This window comes from Haliaeetus albicilla, chromosome 2, assembly GCF_947461875.1.
Source record: "Haliaeetus albicilla chromosome 2, bHalAlb1.1, whole genome shotgun sequence".
In the NCBI taxonomy this organism is placed as follows: Eukaryota; Metazoa; Chordata; class Aves; order Accipitriformes; family Accipitridae; genus Haliaeetus; species Haliaeetus albicilla.
Genome location: NC_091484.1, coordinates 70388005 through 70409156, shown reverse-complemented (window position 1 = coordinate 70409156; position 21152 = coordinate 70388005). Strand labels below are relative to the sequence as shown.

Sequence of the window (21152 nt, the reverse complement as noted above, 5' to 3'; positions counted from 1 at the left end):
ACTGGACATTTTCTTCATAGTAAGCGCTCTGTCCTCTACCATGAGACTACCTATCATCCCCTAGGAAGGGGTGAGTAAGCAATGAGAGAACGAACAAAAGAGATGACAACATTATTATATTTTTCTTCTGAGTTAGCTTTGAGGTTAGGGGACACACCAGGGGTTTCTACACTAGCAGAAGACAAACACAGTTGTTTGCATACACTCCAAGTGGCACGACTATTTTTGTATCCCAATCATACATCTCCTCTGCTGGCATCAGCCAGGGCTCTTTCCGTGGCATACATTGCTCACAGCTTGATGCAACAAACTGCCCGACAACTATATTGAGAAACAGCTTGTTTTGTTTTTCTAATTTGGAAAACAAAGGCACACTGCAAGCTGCGCTGACTGGGAAGTCATACATCTTTAACACAAAGTAAAAAGGAAAAGAAAAGAAGGAAACATCCTCTAGTTACAGCAGATACCTTCCTCTTTCCTTGCAAAGTAGTGCCCTGTCAGCATGGCTGATCTCATGCCACTTTTCAACAGCAGCAGAAAAAGAATGAAATCTTTGTCATCTTTGTGTTCAGAAGTTAATATTAGGGAATTCATTGCCTGTGAAGAGAGGGCTTCAAGCTGCTAGAAGAGACTCTTTCTCTGGTGGGATCAGTTATGAAACTAATGTAGACTACAGACTATTCACTGCATAGGCCAGCAGGTTTCAAAGGGTTGCCCTGCGAGGTAAGTTAACCACTGGGCCATCAAGATCCAGTCTGGCCCAGAATAACATGGTCCAGCCCGATATGAGCTTTCACTTCCCCTCAGGCTAAGTCTTTTTCCAGGGAAATCCTTACAACAACAGGAGACCTTGCAGCGTGATTTCAGGAAATCACCTCAACCTAGTCTTGGGGACCATGGCCCAAGAAGTGTACAAGGGCTGGGAGACCTGCTGGACTTTGATTATCTGACTGCTCAAGCTCAGTGTGCTCACACCATGAACACGGCCTCAGTGCTCAGACAGTCAAGGATGGCCACAAACGGTTGAAGATCACACTTGGGAATCCCTAGGACAGGCTTATCAGACCAACATGGAGTTCAATGAACATTATTTGTACCATTTACGTCTTCAGCCAACACTACAGATTGTGATATCCCAAATTTACCTAGTTATTTATATGACAGAATCATCTTGATGCCTCAGATCTAGTGGAGATCCCACCTATTCAGTCTTAGCTTTTAACTGAATGCCCTTTAACTACGCAGCCCTCGCCTTTGGCTTTCCCTGTAATCAGTGGTGGGAAATAAAAGGCAACTCCAATCATAGCTGGACTCTGCTGATTATAGAGCTCAGTTGACTACACTCCTATCACAGATGATTCAGTTAAGTGTCAGTACAACTAAGTCAGGGGTGGATAATGTTAGCTGCTAATAGACTTTTCTAATCAGTGGGCTCGCATCTCACTGGAGCAGGTAATGGGGCAGGGAAGTCTTGGAAACTGTGCGCCAGTCTTCCAAAGCTCTGGAAAAAGCCAGAGCCAGTCTTATGAACTGGGAGGCTGGAAACTGTGTGCCTGCAATTGCTTGCTCCTCCAGTGTCCCGTGAAACAGAGCTGGTGTACAATTTCTGTAAATGAACAGGATTGCACCAAAGAAATAACTTGCGTATATCATTCATCTTCTCAGGGAAATGACGCAGCAAACCTCTGAGTATTTTCTAACCTGTCAGGTATTTAGCATGGGAGAATCCAGCCTGGCGGTTCCCTGTACCTGCTCCATCACAGTAATTAATAATAAAGGTATTAGGCATTGGGCATGCAGCAAGGAAGAGACCTTGCTCTGAAAACTTTACAGCCTGAATGGGCTGGGGAGGAATACTGAATTCATACCCTGCAAATAAGTCATTTCACAACAGAGGACTTCTGCGTTTCCACCTCTCCTGAGCCAGAAAAGCCACAGCTGACACAATTTTTCAAAGTCTGCTCTCCTGACTTGTGGTTTGATGGCAGGTTTCTAAGACCATGTTTTAATTTAAGGCAGGTGTCAGTACAATATATTGTTGTGCCGCTGTATATAATAAAGGTGGTTGCTTTCTTCCGTTTCTTGGAGTTTATTTGCATTCCTAATCAGAGACAGAATTTGGCTGAGCAAATTTGGGAGTCCCCAGGATGAAGCAGAAATTTCAGCAGAAATTTAATTGCTTGAAATGTATCAAGTTGCCATATTTTGTTTATTTGCTGAGATTCAATTACAAAAAATTGCCAGTCTGCAACTCCAAATTGCGTGACAACTGTTGAACTTACAGTCTCACAAGGATAATCACCCAGGAGCACAACACCATACACATCGCTCCACTACCATAAATTAATATAAGCTGCCAGTAATTGAAAAGGGCAGAATAAACTCCATACCTCCTTTATTTTCCGACTGGTATAATGAGGATGTCATTTTATTGTCTCCTGGGTGGGATCTTTTGCCACCTCAGTTGTTACAGGTTTTTTCTAGACACGTTGGGTACAAATATGGTTTCACTTCACAAAATGTCTCTGTGCCCTCACCAGTCTGTTCATCCTTGTCAAATCAGGATTTCACACATTGTTTTCTGCACATTCCCTAATCTTAGAGAAAGTTTCATTTCCCCAGCCCATTGCCATCGGCTATTAGTCTGGCACAAAACTCAAGCTCAAAATGAAAAAGATAAAACAGAAAAGACAGCAGACACAGCTACTATTGCTCTGCTTTCTCTTGTCACAGCTAACAAAATAGGCTTAATAGCACCATTGTGTTACTGGTAAGCCAAAGAGACAACTAGGTGTATCTTGTCATGCCCTATGAATATTACCTATTCTTGAAATATTTTATATCTGCCCATTAGTGTTTCCAAAGTTCACCATGGCAATAGATAGAGGAACATTCTGTTGTCTAATGGATACAAAACAGCAATAACAACATGGTATTAGCCACTGTGGGTGTTACTGACCAACAAGGTCACAGACAACACCTGGATGTGCTCCAAGCTTCAAATGTTGAAACCGAAAGACCAAAGTCCTAAACTGAGAATTAAAAATTTCACAGATTAATAATGAATCTTTTAATATTATGGCATCCTTGTAAGTTCTTAGTTATCTGACAGATTCTTAGCATTTTTGCCTGCTTGGTATCAGAAAAGTAAAGGAACTGAGCTTGTTTAGAAAAGAGACAAGACTATTTTGCATGACAAGACAAATATGTTTTAAAATGTAATGAAATCCTGTCAATTTGTTTAAAAAAATTTATTGGCAGATTCGGGCTTCTATGGGTGAAAAACTCTTCTCTGGTTTAGAAAAGAAAGATTTTCCTTTTAGCATTCAAATTTGCATGCCAATATACTTTGCATATCATTTACATACCATGAAGTATCACAACCACTTTGTCTCTTATTGTAAAATCCAAGATCAGCTCCTAGCATTTCATAGCTAGGATTATTAAAACATTTTGTTAAGTCAAGTCTGAAGATAAGCTTTCATCCTGATGCTCCTGGAATTGCATGCTAATGGGCAGGAAAGGTGAGCGTCTGTTTCAGGGACTGGATTGGGCTTTGGGTCCAGCCCCAAATTTCTCACAGGCTTGTTTTCAAATTTGGACAATTTCATTTAATATCTTTATAACTCAGATCCTTATTTGTGAAACAAGAAAAATGATAATTTTTATTCCCTTTCTTTTCTAATCTTGTCTTTTTGAGTGATTATCTGTAATCACTCAAAGGCACAGTTTTCCTATCACTCTATGTGTGAGCAGGCACCCAGTGAGATCCCAATCCTGTCTAGAAAGCATTACTGTAATGCCCCTGTTAATCAAAACTACTCAGCCTTTTTTCAATTAAATGATTTATGCAAAGAAATATCAATTTGCTACAGAATGATTTTTTTCATAGATCCACACAAGTTTTAGGGAAACTTTGAAAAGGGAATTTTTTCATGTCAAAGAAAGACGTGATTTTTGGTTACAGTTCAGGTGACAGAAACCTTTACCACCATCTACAGTTTAGTGTCAGAGCACTCCTATGGGAAACTAAAGTTCAAGCTTTCACCTGCTTGACTCAGAACAAAGATCTTGGTATGAACCAGGAGCTATGTTGAACACCTACCTGTCCCAGGTTCTCATAAACTGTCTGGAATATTAAAACATCTACATAAAATGAAACAATTCCAGGAGGCTACTACCCAGTGTAAAACCAGGGTCTCCCTCCTGCACGAGGACCTACACCTCCACTCTATTCTGGGTCTCTATTGTGTTTCTATCACTGAAAACTAGGAAAAGACTTGATTTCATGCAAATGGGAAACCAGCAATGCTCCACAATATCAAAAAGCTCTGCAGCACACAGAACAGTATCCTGCTGGGCACTGCTAGGTGTATACATGGTACTTTTGGGAGGAAAATCAGAGCACACATCCTGAAGCTGCCTGTGATACTTCAGGAGCGTCAAGTAGCAGCTCCCTGCAAGAAGGTGACTGGAAATGGGACCCAGGACCACAGCTGAGGGCCATGAAGCACCTGAAGCCTCTTCCTTACCTCTGGCAAGAACCCAAGGACATTATTTAATACAAAGTACCTTAAACAGCTAAAATAGGTTGCAGAGATTAGTGGTGTGAGTACTCACACTGTACTGGATATATTGCTTACAAGTAGCACTGCATTGCTTATCTCCAGATACTACCTTGAGATGTATTATGGCTTAATGCTTCTCTAATCAATAGATCATCATCATAATCTCTCCACTTAAGACAAACTCAAATCAGCATTCAGTAGAAGCTACTATAACTGATTTGATCTTTTTTTCCTAAATATTCCTCTATTGTAGCCAAAGTTCCTTGTTATATATGAAGAATTCCCAATTCTCTCCATGATGAAACAGTTATTATCTACGCTAAAATTAATAGCAAAACATGTAAGAAGGTGCAGTGAATAAAGAAGAACTTGGATCAGGTAGTGCTGCCTAACCTGAGCACAGGCTGCTGCTGTTCTGCTACAGAACACGATGAACTTCACAGAGTCAATTTAGTGTCTTGGGAAAAGGCAAAGAGAAAAAAGGCAGCTCTGGTCTAAGCACCACTCTGGTCAAATGGGTGACAGTTAAGAGGGGCCATTAATACTCTCAGGTGTACATCTTGCTAGTGCAGGTAGCACTAGAAAAATGGGCAACTCTTTCTTTTAGGAAGAAATAATGGGATTTCCCAGAAAATATCTAACTACTTTACATTATCTGGCACCTGCGTGCCAGACACCTGTACGCTGCTGAACACCCATCTGCTATATATGCTACATGCATTTCTTTTCTTTTTTTTTAAGCTTGGCAAAGCAGTTGATTAGGAAGATAAAATCTCTGAAAAACATTTTGGACAAAGATGCCAGCACAGATTGTACAGTAAAAGATATCAGGTCTGCCAATACATGCGCGCCACACTCTGCAGGCTGCTTATACTTGCCTCTCAATGATTTATTGCACAAATTACTGGAATTCTGAAAAAGTACAAGCCATATCTCCATATTTTTATTTGGTATAGATTTGACAATGAAAGGATGCAACCTCCTCAACAAGCAATATTTGCATTCTAGCTATTCTCTTTTCTTGGTCAGTAAGAATATCCTTTCTTTCAGAGCAGTCTCTGCTTATCTTTCCTTTCTGCTCTCTCCTGCTACAGGCAATATAGCTGAATGCTGCTGATAGGACTTTTGTCCGGTTCCAAATCTAAAAAAGTTACCTTTTGTACGACAATTTCCCCAGGAGTTAAATAAACTCACTAATGGTATTTTGAGTTTTAAAAGGACTGAGTCACACATTGCTTGTGTGTGCACAGTAGCTAGATAAAACTGTCTAGTGTCCAGTAGCCCTCACAACTCTGCTAGGTAGATCTCAGAAAAACAATACCCTTCCATGAAAGGATGTGCTTAAGAATATATTTAATTTTTAAAAAAGGTCATAAACCCCCCAAGAAGTACAAGGAAGGACAAGATACTACGTACAACTACTGAGTTCAATAATAATAAAAAAAGTATGTCAAGGCAAACATTTCTTTTAGGGTGGACCAGATTTTCATGCTAATGTAGACAAAAAAAATCAAGAAATATTTTAACAGACAAGTATACTAATTGAACTTATTAACTGATATAGAAAGCACACTACTTTCACTTTTGGATAAACTGTGATACAGTTTGTTCACGTGATATGTTTTTTATATGTTCTCCAGTTGGTAACTACCTGACTTTTCCATTCAGTGCACAGCACACAAAATAGAAGTTAGCTCTTCAGGTTGTGCATATGCACGCACAGATACGTAGATACACACACAAAACCCTAAAGCAACGTACTGCACTTATCTTCTTCCCATTTTTAGATCATACATATTTCATTAAGCTTCATGCAGAGTGTCTTCTGATTTATGGTAATTGTCAACAAAAGCAAAAAATGCCGACAATTTTAACCCTGCAGTACTGAGGATTTAACTGGGATAAAATTAAAATGTTTAGGGGAAAAAAAACCCCCACAACACCCTAAGCCACTGGGAGCTTGACCCTTGAGATGTTGTCAATTTTTTATTTTATTTTATTGTGTTTGTTGTCTGTAGAGGCAGATGCCAGCAGCAACATCTGATGTACCGGACACCTCCAGTGTTATCCCAGCATGCTCATGGCCTGGAGGACTTGGAGTGAGACTAATTTCCATATCAAACCCAATTTAGATGAAACATCTTGGTTTAAAAAAAAAAAAAAAAAAAAAAGCCAGCGCATCAATAGCCCCTTGATTAGATTTTCATCTCCTGAGCAGACAAATATGAATATTTATTACCATGAATGCAGATTTCCCTCTTTCCATTGCTCTGATCTTGAATATTACCCACTGCTAATTTTTATGAAAATTTGGGCAACATAATGTTTTCACATAAACTGACAGTTCTTGAGATAATCCCGTTATTGTTTGGTGGGAAATGACAGTTTCCGCTTATTCATGTGTTAACGAGGGATTAAATATTGTTTTTCATCACCGTAATCTAAGATGGACTGGAAATTAAAATTCGAACATTGTGCATTAGCAGAGCTTTGAGGACCAGAATTTGTTTCCATTCACTTAGTAGAGATCTGTAAATTAACAGTTTAACAATCAAGTGAAATCTGTATCATAAAAACAGCATTGACGTTTGTAAAATGATGTAATTTCTCTACCTGCTAAAGGTAAAGAGCCAGAGAGATAAATAGTTTGCAAAATGACATCCCTTTGCAAAAGCAAAGTGCACAGTGAACTGTTGTCAGCTGCAATGGTCCTTGGGCGTTAATGGACTAGGTCATTTTTCCGTGGCACAGAATCACGTCCCTTTTCCTTGTCACGGGTTCTGATACTCAAACACTTGATATGCTCAGATCACACTGAAAAATCGCTCTCTGATAGATCTATCTGCAGTGCTAAAAGCAGTCTTATTGACCCAGGAGCTGTTTTCACGCATGCCAAAATGCTGTGCTCATGCCCTATCCAGGTCTTGGTGTGCAGTCCATAGACACATATAAATCTTCACTGAAACGGGTGTTTTGCTGGAGCTGCAGTATATAGCTATAAAGGATCAGTTCTCTCCTCAATGCTTGTGCCTAATGCCCAGCAATGTACCCAAGTGAAAACAGAGACCTATCAGTGACATTCTGCAGTTCACGAGCCATTACATTGCTGTTTCTACAGAAGCTTTGAGTTACAAATTCAGTTAAATAGGTCTGCAATTCTATTAAAAAATCCCAATATTTCCCTTTGATACCAGTCAAAGTGCAAGCAAAACTAAAACTATGCTTAATCAAAGCAACTCAAACATCTGCCTAACTAAACCTCAAAACTATCTCGTCAGGATAAATCTTGCTGATTCATGGAAAAAAGAGACAAAACTGAGCTTCAACAAAAGAAATTTAATAGGAGTCCTCATGCTTAAATTTAGAACCTGGTTAAAAACATTCTGACTAAAATATGATTTTATATGTATAGCACATAAAGCCTTGCATTCTGAAGGATGCTGAAGTGATGGACATGCAGCAGCACTACAATAATGTTGCCTCGAAGGGTGGAAACTTAGGGATGTACAGGTGCAAAACTGTTCTGGGCAGGATGAATGCGAATGTGCCACCAAACCTTCAGCCTTCCCAGAGAGCAGGTCAGATCTTAAGTTATACAGCCTAGTACTACAAAACCTACAATAAATGGCACAGCAGTTCTTGTAACTAGATAGAAAAAAAAAATCAGTACCTGCAGCTGAAGCTTTAATTCTAAGGAAAACATGTGCCTTAACACCCATGCTCCAAAGCAGACCACACCGAAGCTGCCTGTTACAAATGGTCCCTGGCCTGGATCTTGCTTAGACTTGGAAGCAACACAGCCTAGAAGAGTATTAGTTGGCACAGGACACAATGTGAGTGACCATGCCAACAATTTAACAGTACAGATGAGTGTGGGACCGTGACAGGTTCTGTGCCTTATTCTTGCTTATTTTACTAACGCTGACGTAGCTGTAAGGCCCCTGATACCAGGGATTCATATAGAAAGGTTGGATGTCTCACAGGTTGAATCTTAGCCCAAGACACTTACTGTCCTATGCTTACAGAACGAGAGCAGATATCCTGGTGAGTGGCTTTCCATGTCGACCTGGAGGGGAACATTTGCCCAGGGACTGCTAGAGAGAGGGCTGAGAGACCGGGATCTGCTACCTTTTCCTCTCCTCAAATAGTTAAATCTGTGTTTGAGATTGCTTGAAATCCATGTGTTCCTGCCAGGATCAAGCTCTTGCCTCTGGAGGTGGAAGAATCTCCCTTCTCACAATTTCTGACCAGCTCTATCACTCAAACTTCAGACAGTTAAACAGAATTTATTCTTAATCTACAGTTTCCCCAGCCAACCCGTTACACCACTGAAGAATTTGTTTTCCTTTGAGTCATAATGAACTGGCTGCTGGTAGAGGGAGGATGCTGAATTTCATGAATCAGTAAGATATCTCGCACAAACAATCACATTCTCCTATGTGAAGACCCTACATATCTTCTTTATGAATATATCAAATGCAGGCTGCCAAATCACAGGGTAGATAATAGCATTGATTTTTAAGCAGAATTACCCTGCAGTTTGCTTTATGTAGTCAGTGCTAGTATCTAAATCTCTTTTCTCTACAGATCTATAACGGTTTGTAAGGGAAACTCTGCTTTGAAAACAATGGCATGACACGGCCTAAAACCAAGACTAATCCTTAAAACAAACATATGCTACTTTTTTAACAGAACAATGTTAAAAAAGACAAAAAGGAACAACACTGGTAGGATGCATAAGTTCCTGAAGCCACAAGGCAAACCGTATCTTGTTTCATTTTACATGATACTGAATAAAAATTGAATTGCTGTAGTTGCCATGGCAACTGCCACATCACTTGGCACTTCTGCTCCTTTAAATCACACAGTGCTACTGTAAAGGAATTCATGAACCAACATGACACTTGAATACTTGTGCTTTTTATACTGTTTCAGGAGGAAAACATAAATCAATATACACTGATAGTTGTCTCTGAAAATCAGGTTTGTTGTATTTTTCTTAACATTATAACCTCCTCATTTCCTTGTCGTGTTCTTTAAAAATTTGTAAAGAAGGTGGAGGGCGTTGTCACAATCAGAGCACAAGAAAAGAAATTACTACTGACACCTGATTTCCAAACTGAAGCTGTGACCTGTCATTCAGATGTCAAAATACCTCTGCTATGCAATATTCAAATCAAATAGAGGAGATAAACATTGGAACTTTGCCCCTCCACAACCAGAGACGGTGTGATATGTGACAGAAGACAGTCTCAGTAGCATCCAGGCATCTCTTTAACTCTAAACTTATCAGTAGCTTAAAAGGAAAGCCTAACTACATACTTAGAGCTAAGCATCTTCTAAACGTTTGCAGAGTTGGGGCCATGATTTATATTGTTTAGTATGTTCTGTATATAACATGTAGTCACAGAAGGTATACGACAAAATAATGTGGTAAAATGATATACATATTCATGCTGCATATTTTTTGTTTTTATTTTGCCATTTATTAACGCTCTGGATGCAATTTATTTGAAAAGCAGCCCTCTAGTGGGCTATGTACCATAATGAATAGTTAATAAATAGCATTAACATTATCTCTAAATATTAGCTAAAACGCATTTTGCAAAAACATACAAGATCTTAAATAAATGAGCCATAGAGCTCCATCATTCTCTTTGGAGAAATTTAATGTTCTGTTTAGCTTTATTCCTTAAAGCTCTTGAAGCATTACTTCTAAACACTACTGTATGACTAACTTCTGATTAGCATCACTTTACTATACGTGTATACTCACAAAACTGTAATAGTGAGATATTATTCACTGCCAGCAAAACTCCGTAATAGTAGTGTATTACTAGTACCATGCTATGTAAAATATAATCTATGAATTTTTAAGGGTTACACAGCTTTAGAATCTTGAATTTGTGTGTGTGGGATAAAGTAAATCTTCCTCATTGTGCCTTCACCAAGAATATTTCTAGGATTGCACTCCTTAAAGCTTTTCATTTAATGATTACTTTTCTTAAAGTTACATGCCTTAAAGCAAAGAGCCCATCTGTGACCCGACACATGCCTTGCCCATAGCAATGTATGTTGCTCCAAAATTCTGTCCTCCTGGAAATCTCTGTTCAACTGCTAATCAACACAGCCACAGTGATCAGCGAAAGCCAACAGTAAGAGCCGTCTGCAGGAACTCCAATCCCACATCTCATGTAACAGGAAAAAAATGAATTTGTTGATCTCTAAGCCTTGGGTTTTGTAGGAAAAGATGCTGAAAGCAGGCTCATGGAAAAAGCCCTCCCTGGTATCCCCTGGTCTAAGAACACTTACACTGTAATGCAGAGGTGTATTCCCTCACATGCACCTGTGCTTGGCTTCAGCCTAATTAGTTCTGGTAAGCGGAGGGTGGGTTTCAATGGAAGTTGAAAAACTTACCTGTAACTTGGGCTAAAACTTGAGTATTTGTGCATGCACAGCTGCTGTTCCTACACTGTGGTCAGTATCAGAGCTACCCTGGCTAAGTGATCCTGGGCATAGCATCCCTTTCTGTCCCAGTGTACTCCTGGGCGCAATACCTGCTCCAGATGTCACTGTAAGAAAGGCAGCTGGAGTAGATAAATCCCAGGCTAATTTGGTTTTTACTAGCCAAAAGCCAACCCTCAGCATTCTACCCAGTAGTCGGAGAGGATCGGAAGAAAGCTGACACCTTATTCTTCAACAATTGCAAATGATTTGTCAAGTTCTACGCTCACTCCAGATTTTTATGGATTTCCAATATCATTCTGGGTAAAATCTGGATACACAGACATTAATGACAAAATTTGGCAACATTAAGGAAGATAACAAGTTAGAAATCTGACTCCTGCCTCAAAGAGGCTTGCACATCACTGGAAAGTCTGTCTTATCATGTCCTCTAGCTTCACTAGAATTTTCAAATGCAGATTTCTTTATTGTAGTAACATCACTTTATGCAACATCAACATAATTCTACACCTATCAAAATATCTATAAATGAGAATATCCTGAAACATGTCAAAATATCACTGTGCTATTTTAGAACATCTAGAGGTATGGCAAAGTGTTCATTTTGCATATATTTTGGGTTATTTCCATTTGGTTTAGAAAACTATTCTAATTCTTATGGTTGCCCTATGAGAATCACGATTCAGATCCTACAAAGTTACAATTCCAGTGATGAGTGTATTTTGTGTAGCCCTACTGGGAAACTGAAAGAGTTAATTTAAAATAGTGTATCCCACAGTGGGTGCTGTTTTACCAGTTCAAGACAGAAACAGTGCCATTCCCTCAGTTTGTTTCAGGCCTCGATTCAGATAACTTATTGTTCAAATCACAGACTCTTAGCCTCCAAAACCTGATCTGAATCATAACACTTTCCTGAGTCACTGAGAGCCTGACCTGTTATTCTGAAATTGTTGTTGAAAACAAATTTGAACCAAAAGCTGGATAAACAGTTATTTTTCCATGCCATAGTATCTGCATTTGAACCATTATTTGAAGTTCTCTTAAACTAGCGCTAGACTTGCACCAGACCAACTCCAGTCACAGCCAAGCTCAGCATGGAATTGAACTGAAAAATACTGTGCATTTATAATAATTCAAAAGTGTTTATGTGCAGAGAAAGAAGTGGTTAAGTTCCTAAAGGATGTGGAAGGAATTCCAGGTTACTCGGTGACCTCCATGCAGGGCTGCGGTTCATGGTGCCTGCTGAGCTCCCTTGGGCTGGAGACCAGCTCCTGGGTAGAAGTCCAGTTGGACTAACTTTTGCGTGGGACTGGGGCTCCCGACCCCGCTCAGTCCTGAACTCGGCAGGAGTCAGGTGGAGCCGTGCTGCTGCTAAGGAGGCTTTGCCTCCATGTGAGACCAAATGCTGTCCCCCAGATCTCGCAGGGGTGCTCAGCCAAGCAGAGCAACAAATTCAACTCTTATTTCTGCAGAATGCAATTGCTCACATCGAGTTGGGAGATAGGAGAATGGAGTTGCAGGTCCTGCTTAAATGCTGTTCAGCTCTTCAGTTTTTTTACCAGTACTATGCCTCTTATGGTATTATGCAAATATACACATAGATAACACAACACTTACATTCATACCCTCACATACACTCAACTATAGGAGGTTCTTGAACTTCTGAAGATGACCTTAGGACTTCAGAGATTTATTTCATGTGTGGGAGATCAAAAGAAAATACCTCAAAGACAACAGCAGCTTCGTTGTATCTGAATAACCAAGAAGGTGTGAAAAGCTCATGACGAATTTGTGTGGTGCAAACATCATGCATGACAATGAGCCAAATAAATCTGGGAGGGCTACTGTATAGGAGCTTTAGAGCTGTTATAGGTGCTGGAAAACTCCAAACAGAAAATAAACATGTTAGGGAATATAATTCCAGAGGTAGTCAGTACTACAGCAATGCACACATCCTCACGATTTCAATGTCGGCACCGGTTTTCTCTACAGCAGAGTTATTCCTAGTTTTCTAGTACAACAGCCTTCTCACAAACAAGATAGGTGCCAAAATAATTAGCACTTTAAGAGTGATACACAGCACATCAAACTCAATCCAGCTCTCTGGATCCCTGGACTGTTGAATATTCTGCTGGCAAATGTTAGATGTTGAGGTAGATACGCTTTGGGAGTACAAGTAAGGGTCTGTTCCACAGTGACCTGAAAGAAGCTCTGCTTACCCACAGTCCAGATAATGCTTTGCATTATATTATCTAAACCTTCCCATGAAACGTATAGAACTTTAAAATCAACATCGTGACACATGAGCAGCTTCTGACATTGCAGCTTAGGAACTCATTTTTAATCCTGCCAAAGCAAAGCCTATCCCACATTGACACAATGCAGCTAACCTCAGCTCTATCCAAAAAACTCACTGAAGCTGTGGAAATCTTTCACATGACATAAAGATGATGAAGTGTATTGTAGCTGTGGTAGACTCCAGACCCGTGTTGTTAATGACTACATAGCACATGTTTATGCAGTGACATAAAAGCAATTTATCAGCCCTCCCCGGACTTGACTGAAGGGCTCAGTAAGCTTGGTGTGAATTTTATAATCTGTTGTTGCTTTCGAAATGCTTTTCTTGAGATAGAGAGAGAAAGTGAGAGATTGAGGAGCTCCGAAAAGCATTTCTCCTCTCCACAGAGAAAGAGACGGTTTCCTTCTACTGCACCCAAGGCCTGGGTAGTCACTGGTGTCTACACATTTCTTTCTGAGGCACAAATCCTGTTATCATAGATCAATGCCTAAAAGAGATTCCACTGTCCAGAGCAACACATGAATTATTGCTGAGCTTAGAACAGTTCCTGCATTTGTTTATACAGCTGCTCCATTTGCCACTAGTATCTCAGCTATATTTCTCTTGAGCTATCTCAGCTATGAAACTTGCCATGCAAAATCAATCCTTTTTATTTTACAGTCCTGCAAGTGAAGATTATATATTCATTAACTTTGTCATGAATCTGACCTACTGTCCAAACAAAAATGTCATTTCTCATTCTGAAACTAAAGAGTTTTTTCTAAGTACTTTTGATTTGAGCATCTTAACTTTGGTTTACAGTTAGCATTACATATAATTCCATTCCTTCAGTGTGAAGAAAAAGAAATCCTTATTCAACAAAAGGCTTCTTCACTATGTTAAAATACGTACTTTCTATTATTTTAACACTGTTAAACACCAGGGTGAATCAAAAACAAACAGCAAAACTGGATTAACATAGTTAGATTTAACCTGAAATAGCCTGAATCTGATACCCTCTCAACAAAGAAACAGCTTGGTTACAGCACTCCATTATTTTTCTTGTAGGTGAGACTGCAGAAGTGTATTCATTATGTACACTATCATATCTGATAAGACTTAGAAAGGGGAATGTACACAGCTGGGAGAATTCACATCCAACAAAATATATAAGCAGCTGAATAGATGTTCTTCCATCACCTTAATGTTCCAAACCACTTGGTTTTTTCGCTGCTGATCACCATATCTCAGATGTAACCTGGAATTTATTTAGGCTGAAATGTCTGCTTCCCTTCAGTTAATTCATTTTCACTTTTTGCCTTTTAAAAATACATATTTGGCAGAGTGTAAAGCACAACCTTCTGTCAAAATCTTTATTAATCCAAGTAGTATCACCAGTTTTTTTAAAAGCTATGATAGCCTAAATATATGGGAAGCGAGCTCTGCAGTGACTTTTACTAAACCAAGCACAAGAAACAAACTGGGGCGATTTCTAGCCTAAGAACTTGTCCGTTTTTCCAGTTCTATTTTTAGAACTGGAAATTTTAAGACCAGCTGGTCTTAAAAAAAGCTAGGATACCCTCAAGGCTGTATCTCCAGGACATCCTTAGACTACCATGGTTACAACAACCCTATTACTCCAATGTGGATTAATGATGCATTTAACAGGTGACAACTTCTTGCATTTCAAATATCTGAAAGTGCTTTCTTTCTCCATCGATGACATATAAGATAACAATTCATTTAACAGTAAGTATCTGAAGTGAAGTGAGCTTTCGTTTTCCAGCTGACTTTGAAGTCAACCGGAATCCATTCAATGACTGGAATTGGACAAAATACATGGAAGTATTTCATTGCATAAGGGCTCCCGTTGGGTAAAATTCTACTGAATGTGGCTTCCATAGTCTGTGCCACAGTCCTGGTTCTCCTGTTATTTAGCAGAAAACAGGGCTTGCGGATAGTGCAAACACAAGCTTCACTCTGGCTGGAAGTCAGGACACAGCCTGAAGTGCACAGCCATGCTCCAGGATACACTTCCCAGCTCTTGAGGTTATGCACCCTTGAGAACCTCAACCAGTTAAATCAGCTCCAGTTAAGGAGAGACACTGGCTTTCATTTTCTGATGATTTCACCTATGTTTGTTTCCAAGTTCTAATTCTTACAGCTTTGACCCTGAGCATCTCAGCAGGTCTCAGTGTTGGTACCTCTTCAGAACCAAGTCTCTTAATAATGTGAATAAAGTTACACAAAGAACCTCAGAAATCCCAGCAAGTTAAGTTCTTAGGTGTGAACTGATAAAAATTAGCAATATCAAAAAATGATAATCAGTAAAAAAAGAAAAAAAAGTGAATTCCTTCAGTATATTACAAGTTAGTAATTCATTATTCTTAATACTGAGAATAATGTAATCACAAGAAAAAGGCATTTGTCTAGCCCTGTGAGCATTCACCACTAGCAAAATTACTTAAATGAAAAAGGAAAAAAAAGATAACTGTGTACACAAAATTAGCACGAGAATTAGCAATCAACTGTAGTTCATACAAGGTTCTTAGCAGATAGCATCATCTTTATTAATAAATGATGAACTGCTTAGTGGAGTTTTTGCTTAGTGATATCACCAGTATAACAGACACATGTTTTATTTATGTTTCAAGTTACATCCAAAATAAGCAAGTCATTCACTGTTAGATTCTCTCTAACATCTGAAGACTCTTTACCCCAAATTTAAACTTTCATTGATCTAGATGAGATAGCACTCCATCAAAACCAAGGGGAATAATACGACGACTTCAGTTGCTGTACTCATCTTTGGGGATTTTGTTCCTGTGATACAACAAAGCAAAAAACTGCATTTCTTAAAGCCGGCTGCACTTTTCTCATAAGGATGGTATTTTTTTCTCTGTGGGATACAGTGCTATTTGTGCAGCAGATTGTATTTTGACAGATGCAACTGTATCATAAAAAGGCCCTTAGCACTATCAGACTGGTAGCTCACAAACGTTCATGAGCTCCAGGATTTCTTAAAAAACACCCCAAATTAAAATCTTTTTGAGAGTGTAAAATGCCCCCAAGCCACTTACCTCCCCCACTCCAGTCTGCAGAATTTTCAGTCCAGTTGTTTTTTCAAGCTTCTCTTTGTTTATAGCTGTAAGGAAAATTAAGATTGAAAGAGTTACGGGAAAGCTGGAATATGCATGAATTTGCAGCATGTACAACATAAGCAACCTTCTTTCCTCCATCCATAAATTCATGATAGTTCCTACCTATGCCATCTATGGAGTATCTTACCCTGACAGCAACTCTGCTGGTCAGTTTTTTGAATGCATAGGTATGTCATTAATTGTTCATTATTATGTGAAAAAGAAAGCCAAACTAGTCCCCTTGTATACAAACTATCACAAACATTTAACACATATACACAACGTGTTTGGAAAGTTCTCTTCAGTGGAAATTTTCCACTGTCTTCCTTGCAGCGAAGAGCAGAGCAGCACCTTACCATTACAACAGCACTGTCACTGTGTAAGACATTTCACAACAAATACAGACTATTACCTAGCAGGTAAGATAAATAGTTTATTTCACAACATAGGGATGCAATGCACAATGTTTTCTTTTTTTGAAATTTAGTTTTCTCCTATTTATCGTCTTCCGTATCAGTAAAAGCATTCAAAACAAAAACAAAGTAATGCAGCATAAAACAGCTAAATGCAAAATAGAGCTAGTAATAACTAAGACTACATCTATACTTGCAACCCAAGCATGCCCAGGGCATGAACTTGAGCACTGTCTTACCATTACCCATATTTCTAAACCATTACTATGGTCTTCACATGACTTTGACCTTTGCCCACTAGTGTTCTCACAAAACAATGCCCAACCACCGTTCTGGGGACAGCACAAGGATGAGATTATTCCCAGCTGGGGGTATGGGTAAGGTCATCCCATTTTGCATGGGAAGACTTTAACCTTCTGGATGCAAACTGCGTCAGTTGGGCTCATGGCCAAAACCCAGGCACCTGGCTTGATTTATTTATGAGTAGAAATGAAGCCTTGCAGCCTTGTTAAACTCTCCTCCATTTAGCCGTCTAGTCATTGACTATGTAATCCAAGTGAGTCATCTACGTTCTCTCTGCAGTCAATGGAAAGGGATGGACATTTAATGCGATGAGTCATGCCACATAACTTACACACATCTGCAGGCACCTATCTCTTTCCTTTGATTACGGACCCAGTTTGGATAGACTTGGCTTCTCAATTTAAGTTGCCTAAAGGAAACATTCCTACCAGAAAGGACAAGAAGTATGCTAGAACATACTGTACACTGCAAATTTACAGAAAAATACTGAAAGGAATTAATATATTTTTCTTTCATTTGTGAAAAATACTCCTCAATTGTTAGCGCTCGAAACATATTCAAAACAGTTCAGATCGCAGCGGACAATTCTCAGAAGCAATATTATTGTGAACTGATACTTTATTTAGTTTGTCCAAAGTGCAACACAAATGACTCACATTTATTTCAGAGGCAAGTCTTATCATTAGGGCTCAATCTCATCTCATATATCCAAAATGTGGAAAGCTTTTGGTAAGAGTTTGTACGTGCAAAGACTCAAGAAGTGAAACCTCAAGGAATTCTAATACAGACAAACTTTTCTGACTGCCTTCAGCAAGGGATGAATATTGCCTGTGATTTAAATGGAGAGGAAAGCTCTGTCCGCCTTTTAGACCCACACAGCTTTATTTTTGCTTCTTTTTAATATGCTACTGATTAAGCAGATAGGAACATGGAGTCCCAAGCTAAGAAAGCTTAAAGGTTTTTCTGGATGGCAGCCTAAAAACCGCATACAATGCTCACATACTTAATATTTATGCCGTGCTTTACACATTCACAAACTTATTTATTCCACCCGGAGCCACAGGGACCACACGAGAAGGAGATTTGCCTGGACCACGTGATTTGAGGCTACATTTTCACTGTGTTGTATAGGTTGTGTGGTATGAATTCCCCCAAAATAAGTAAATCTTTGCTAACAAGCTTGATTTTCAGCCTTGAGATAGACTCTGGGCTATGTTGCTTCACTGGTGGCTGATGACCTGCCATGTCAGATAACAACATTCTCCCTTTCAGATGAGCCATTTTGTTGCAAAGGTGTGCCATGCTACCATGCCGGCTGCCTCACACCCAGCATACACGTTAAAGGCAGTTTTCTACCAAATACAAAACTTTAGAAGATTTATAAACACAGAAAGCTCCACAGCCTCCTTCAAAGAAATTGAATGGTCCAACAAACGATTCTTTGGTAGCTTAGGATAAAGAAAAATGCACAGCAGAGTGGCTGCAAAATAAATGAGTATAAGTAAACAACAAGGCTAACATCCCAGCGTGCAGTTTCCTACCACATGAACAGTTAATAGAAAATATCGGGTCTGCTGAATCACTGAATTTTATAATTACTATTACATATTTGACCTCCTTTTTATAGGTTTCCTGCAGACTTTAATTATTGAAGCTTTGATATTAAAAAAACAAAAAAAAGTTTACTTAACGCCCCTCTTCCCCCTTGATATTGGCTAAAACACAAAGGACAGCTCTGACAGCCACGCTAAAATAAACCCTGCCAAAATTAGGAGGCATGAAGGCATGACGTGTTATTGATTAAATCATAACCTGAAAATGGTCAAGCTAAGGCACCGTCAGGTTGCAGGGAGAGACACAGCAGACAGTCTCTGGCATGTTCAGGAGCATATTTTAGCTAACCTTGAACTCCACAAGCAGTTCAGGAAGGTCAAGAAATTCTGCCAAAAACGGTGGTGCTGAAGCTGAAGCTGAAGCATCAACTACATATCAAGCAGCTGCTTCAAGCTGCTCAACAGTGAATATGACTACTTAACTTTTCTATGCATAACTATAATTGAGAACTTAAGACCATAAAACATAGTCAGTAGCCTATAGATAGATGAGGAAGAAATGGTGGGAACATAAATTCAGATATTAAGTCTTATGAGGAGTGGCTGAGGGAGCTGTTTAGCCTGGAGAAGAGGAGGCTGAGGAGAGACCTCATCGCTCTCTACAACTACCTGAAAGGGGGTTGTAGTGAGGTGGGTGCTGGTCTCTTCTGTCAGGTGGCTGGAGATAGGATGAGAGGACATGGCCTCAAGTTGTAGCAGGGGAGGTTTAGATTGGATATTAGGAAAAATTTCTTTACTGAAAGGGTTGTCAGGCATTGGAACAGGCTGCCCAGGGAAGTGGTTGAGTCACCATCCCTGCAGGTGTTCAAAAAGCGCGTAGACAAGGCACTTCAGAACATGGTTTAGTGGGCATGGATGATGGTTGGACTCGATGATCTTGAAGGTCTTTTCCAACCTAAATGATTCTATGATTCTATTAAGAACAAGCTACTAATCCTTTGAAAATTGCCCTAAGTTTTGTTAAAGTATTTTAGTGTACTACCTGCTAACTTTTATTCCAGTACAAATATACAGCAGATGATGTTTCTCCTGCAAATTTTATGAACTGGAAATGATAATTCTGGGTAACATGTTATATTGCACATTCCATCAAAGTTGATTTTTTTATGGCCACAGTTTTAAATCCTGAAATACTAATGGAGAACTGACAAACTCATCAGCAGAGGTGTAATAAAAACAGCTATTCAAAAAAAGGCAAAAAAACCCCAAACCCCAACCCAGTTAGCAACATATAAATCCCTTTTTTAATCTTCCACTGAAACAAAAAGGGCTTCCAAACACACAAAAAAGGAGGCCTTTAAATTAAATTCACTAGATGAAGGATATGCAAATTACCTGAAGAAGCGGAGCCCTATAATGTTCTCAAAATTCTGCAATAGCCTATTTAATTAGGATTTTAATTTATCAGAATAATTCTTTGCACTTGACAATTTATGCAGTATTCCATATAATTAAGCACGTAGCTACAGTGGAATAATTTTGCCTACTCTCTGTATACCAGTTATTTTAACCTGAAAGAATCTGTGGAAGTCTCTTCTGTGATCTAAATTACAATGGGGACAACTTAATGGCTTTGCTCTATTAGAGAGCACGATGAGGGTGTTACTGAGTGTTTAAGGGTAGGGATTGTCACTGTTCATAATATTCACTAACCTGAGGGAGGTCTGATGTGTTTTCTGAGGGCTAACATTTATTTCCTTTAGTAAAGTTATGTGTCAGGAATTTGAGCGTCTAGTTTTGTAGTTGGCAGGTTTAACCTTAGAGTCCATCGGTTATTAGGAGAAGCAAGTTATAGAGGGCTTCGAGCAGACCTCCACTCTCATTATAGCACTTCTGGAAGAAGGAAGCCCTGAGAAATGAGTGGTTTCCAAAGGTTAGCTATAAAGCAGGTTGCCAAGTACAACCGCACCCTCTGGTTTATTCGTGGGAGCACACACCGGCACAAGCGAGACGAGGGAAGGGTTTTTTGCAGGGGGCTTCCTCGGTCTGTCTCCTGTGCTGCTGCAGGATTTACCTGCTCCAGAGAAGAAACCATCCTTAGATATGAATAGTATTTGTGGGAAGATGGTGTGACTCACAAGGAAACCTTATTATTCTGCTGTGAATCTGACTTTGAGGGTGTGCTGTAATTAACTAAATGAAGGAAAAAAAAAAGTACTTACAGACACATGATTCCCCTGACCTCTATTACATGCCCATTTTAGAATGAGCCAATTCCTGTCCTAGACTCACTAACTATATTGACTGGACCTCTAGTCAATAAAGTGATGGAGGGCAATTAATTCAGATTTACTGTAGGCTGTCAGATAAATTCTACAACAACTGTCTTCTTCCCATCAGCTTGTTGCGAAGCTCCTTTCATAGAGCCACAT

The 21152-nt window shown here is 39.4% G+C and overlaps 1 protein-coding gene across 1 annotated transcript in view; it reads right to left on the bottom strand.

Moving 5' to 3' along the window:
- The window catches only part of PTPRN2 (protein tyrosine phosphatase receptor type N2), a 664689-nt gene that overhangs the window by 223736 nt on the left and 419801 nt on the right, over nt 1-21152 (bottom strand). The window contains 1 exon segment of the mRNA XM_069799855.1: nt 16392-16456. Within this exon segment, the coding sequence (XP_069655956.1) occupies nt 16392-16456 (65 nt within the window).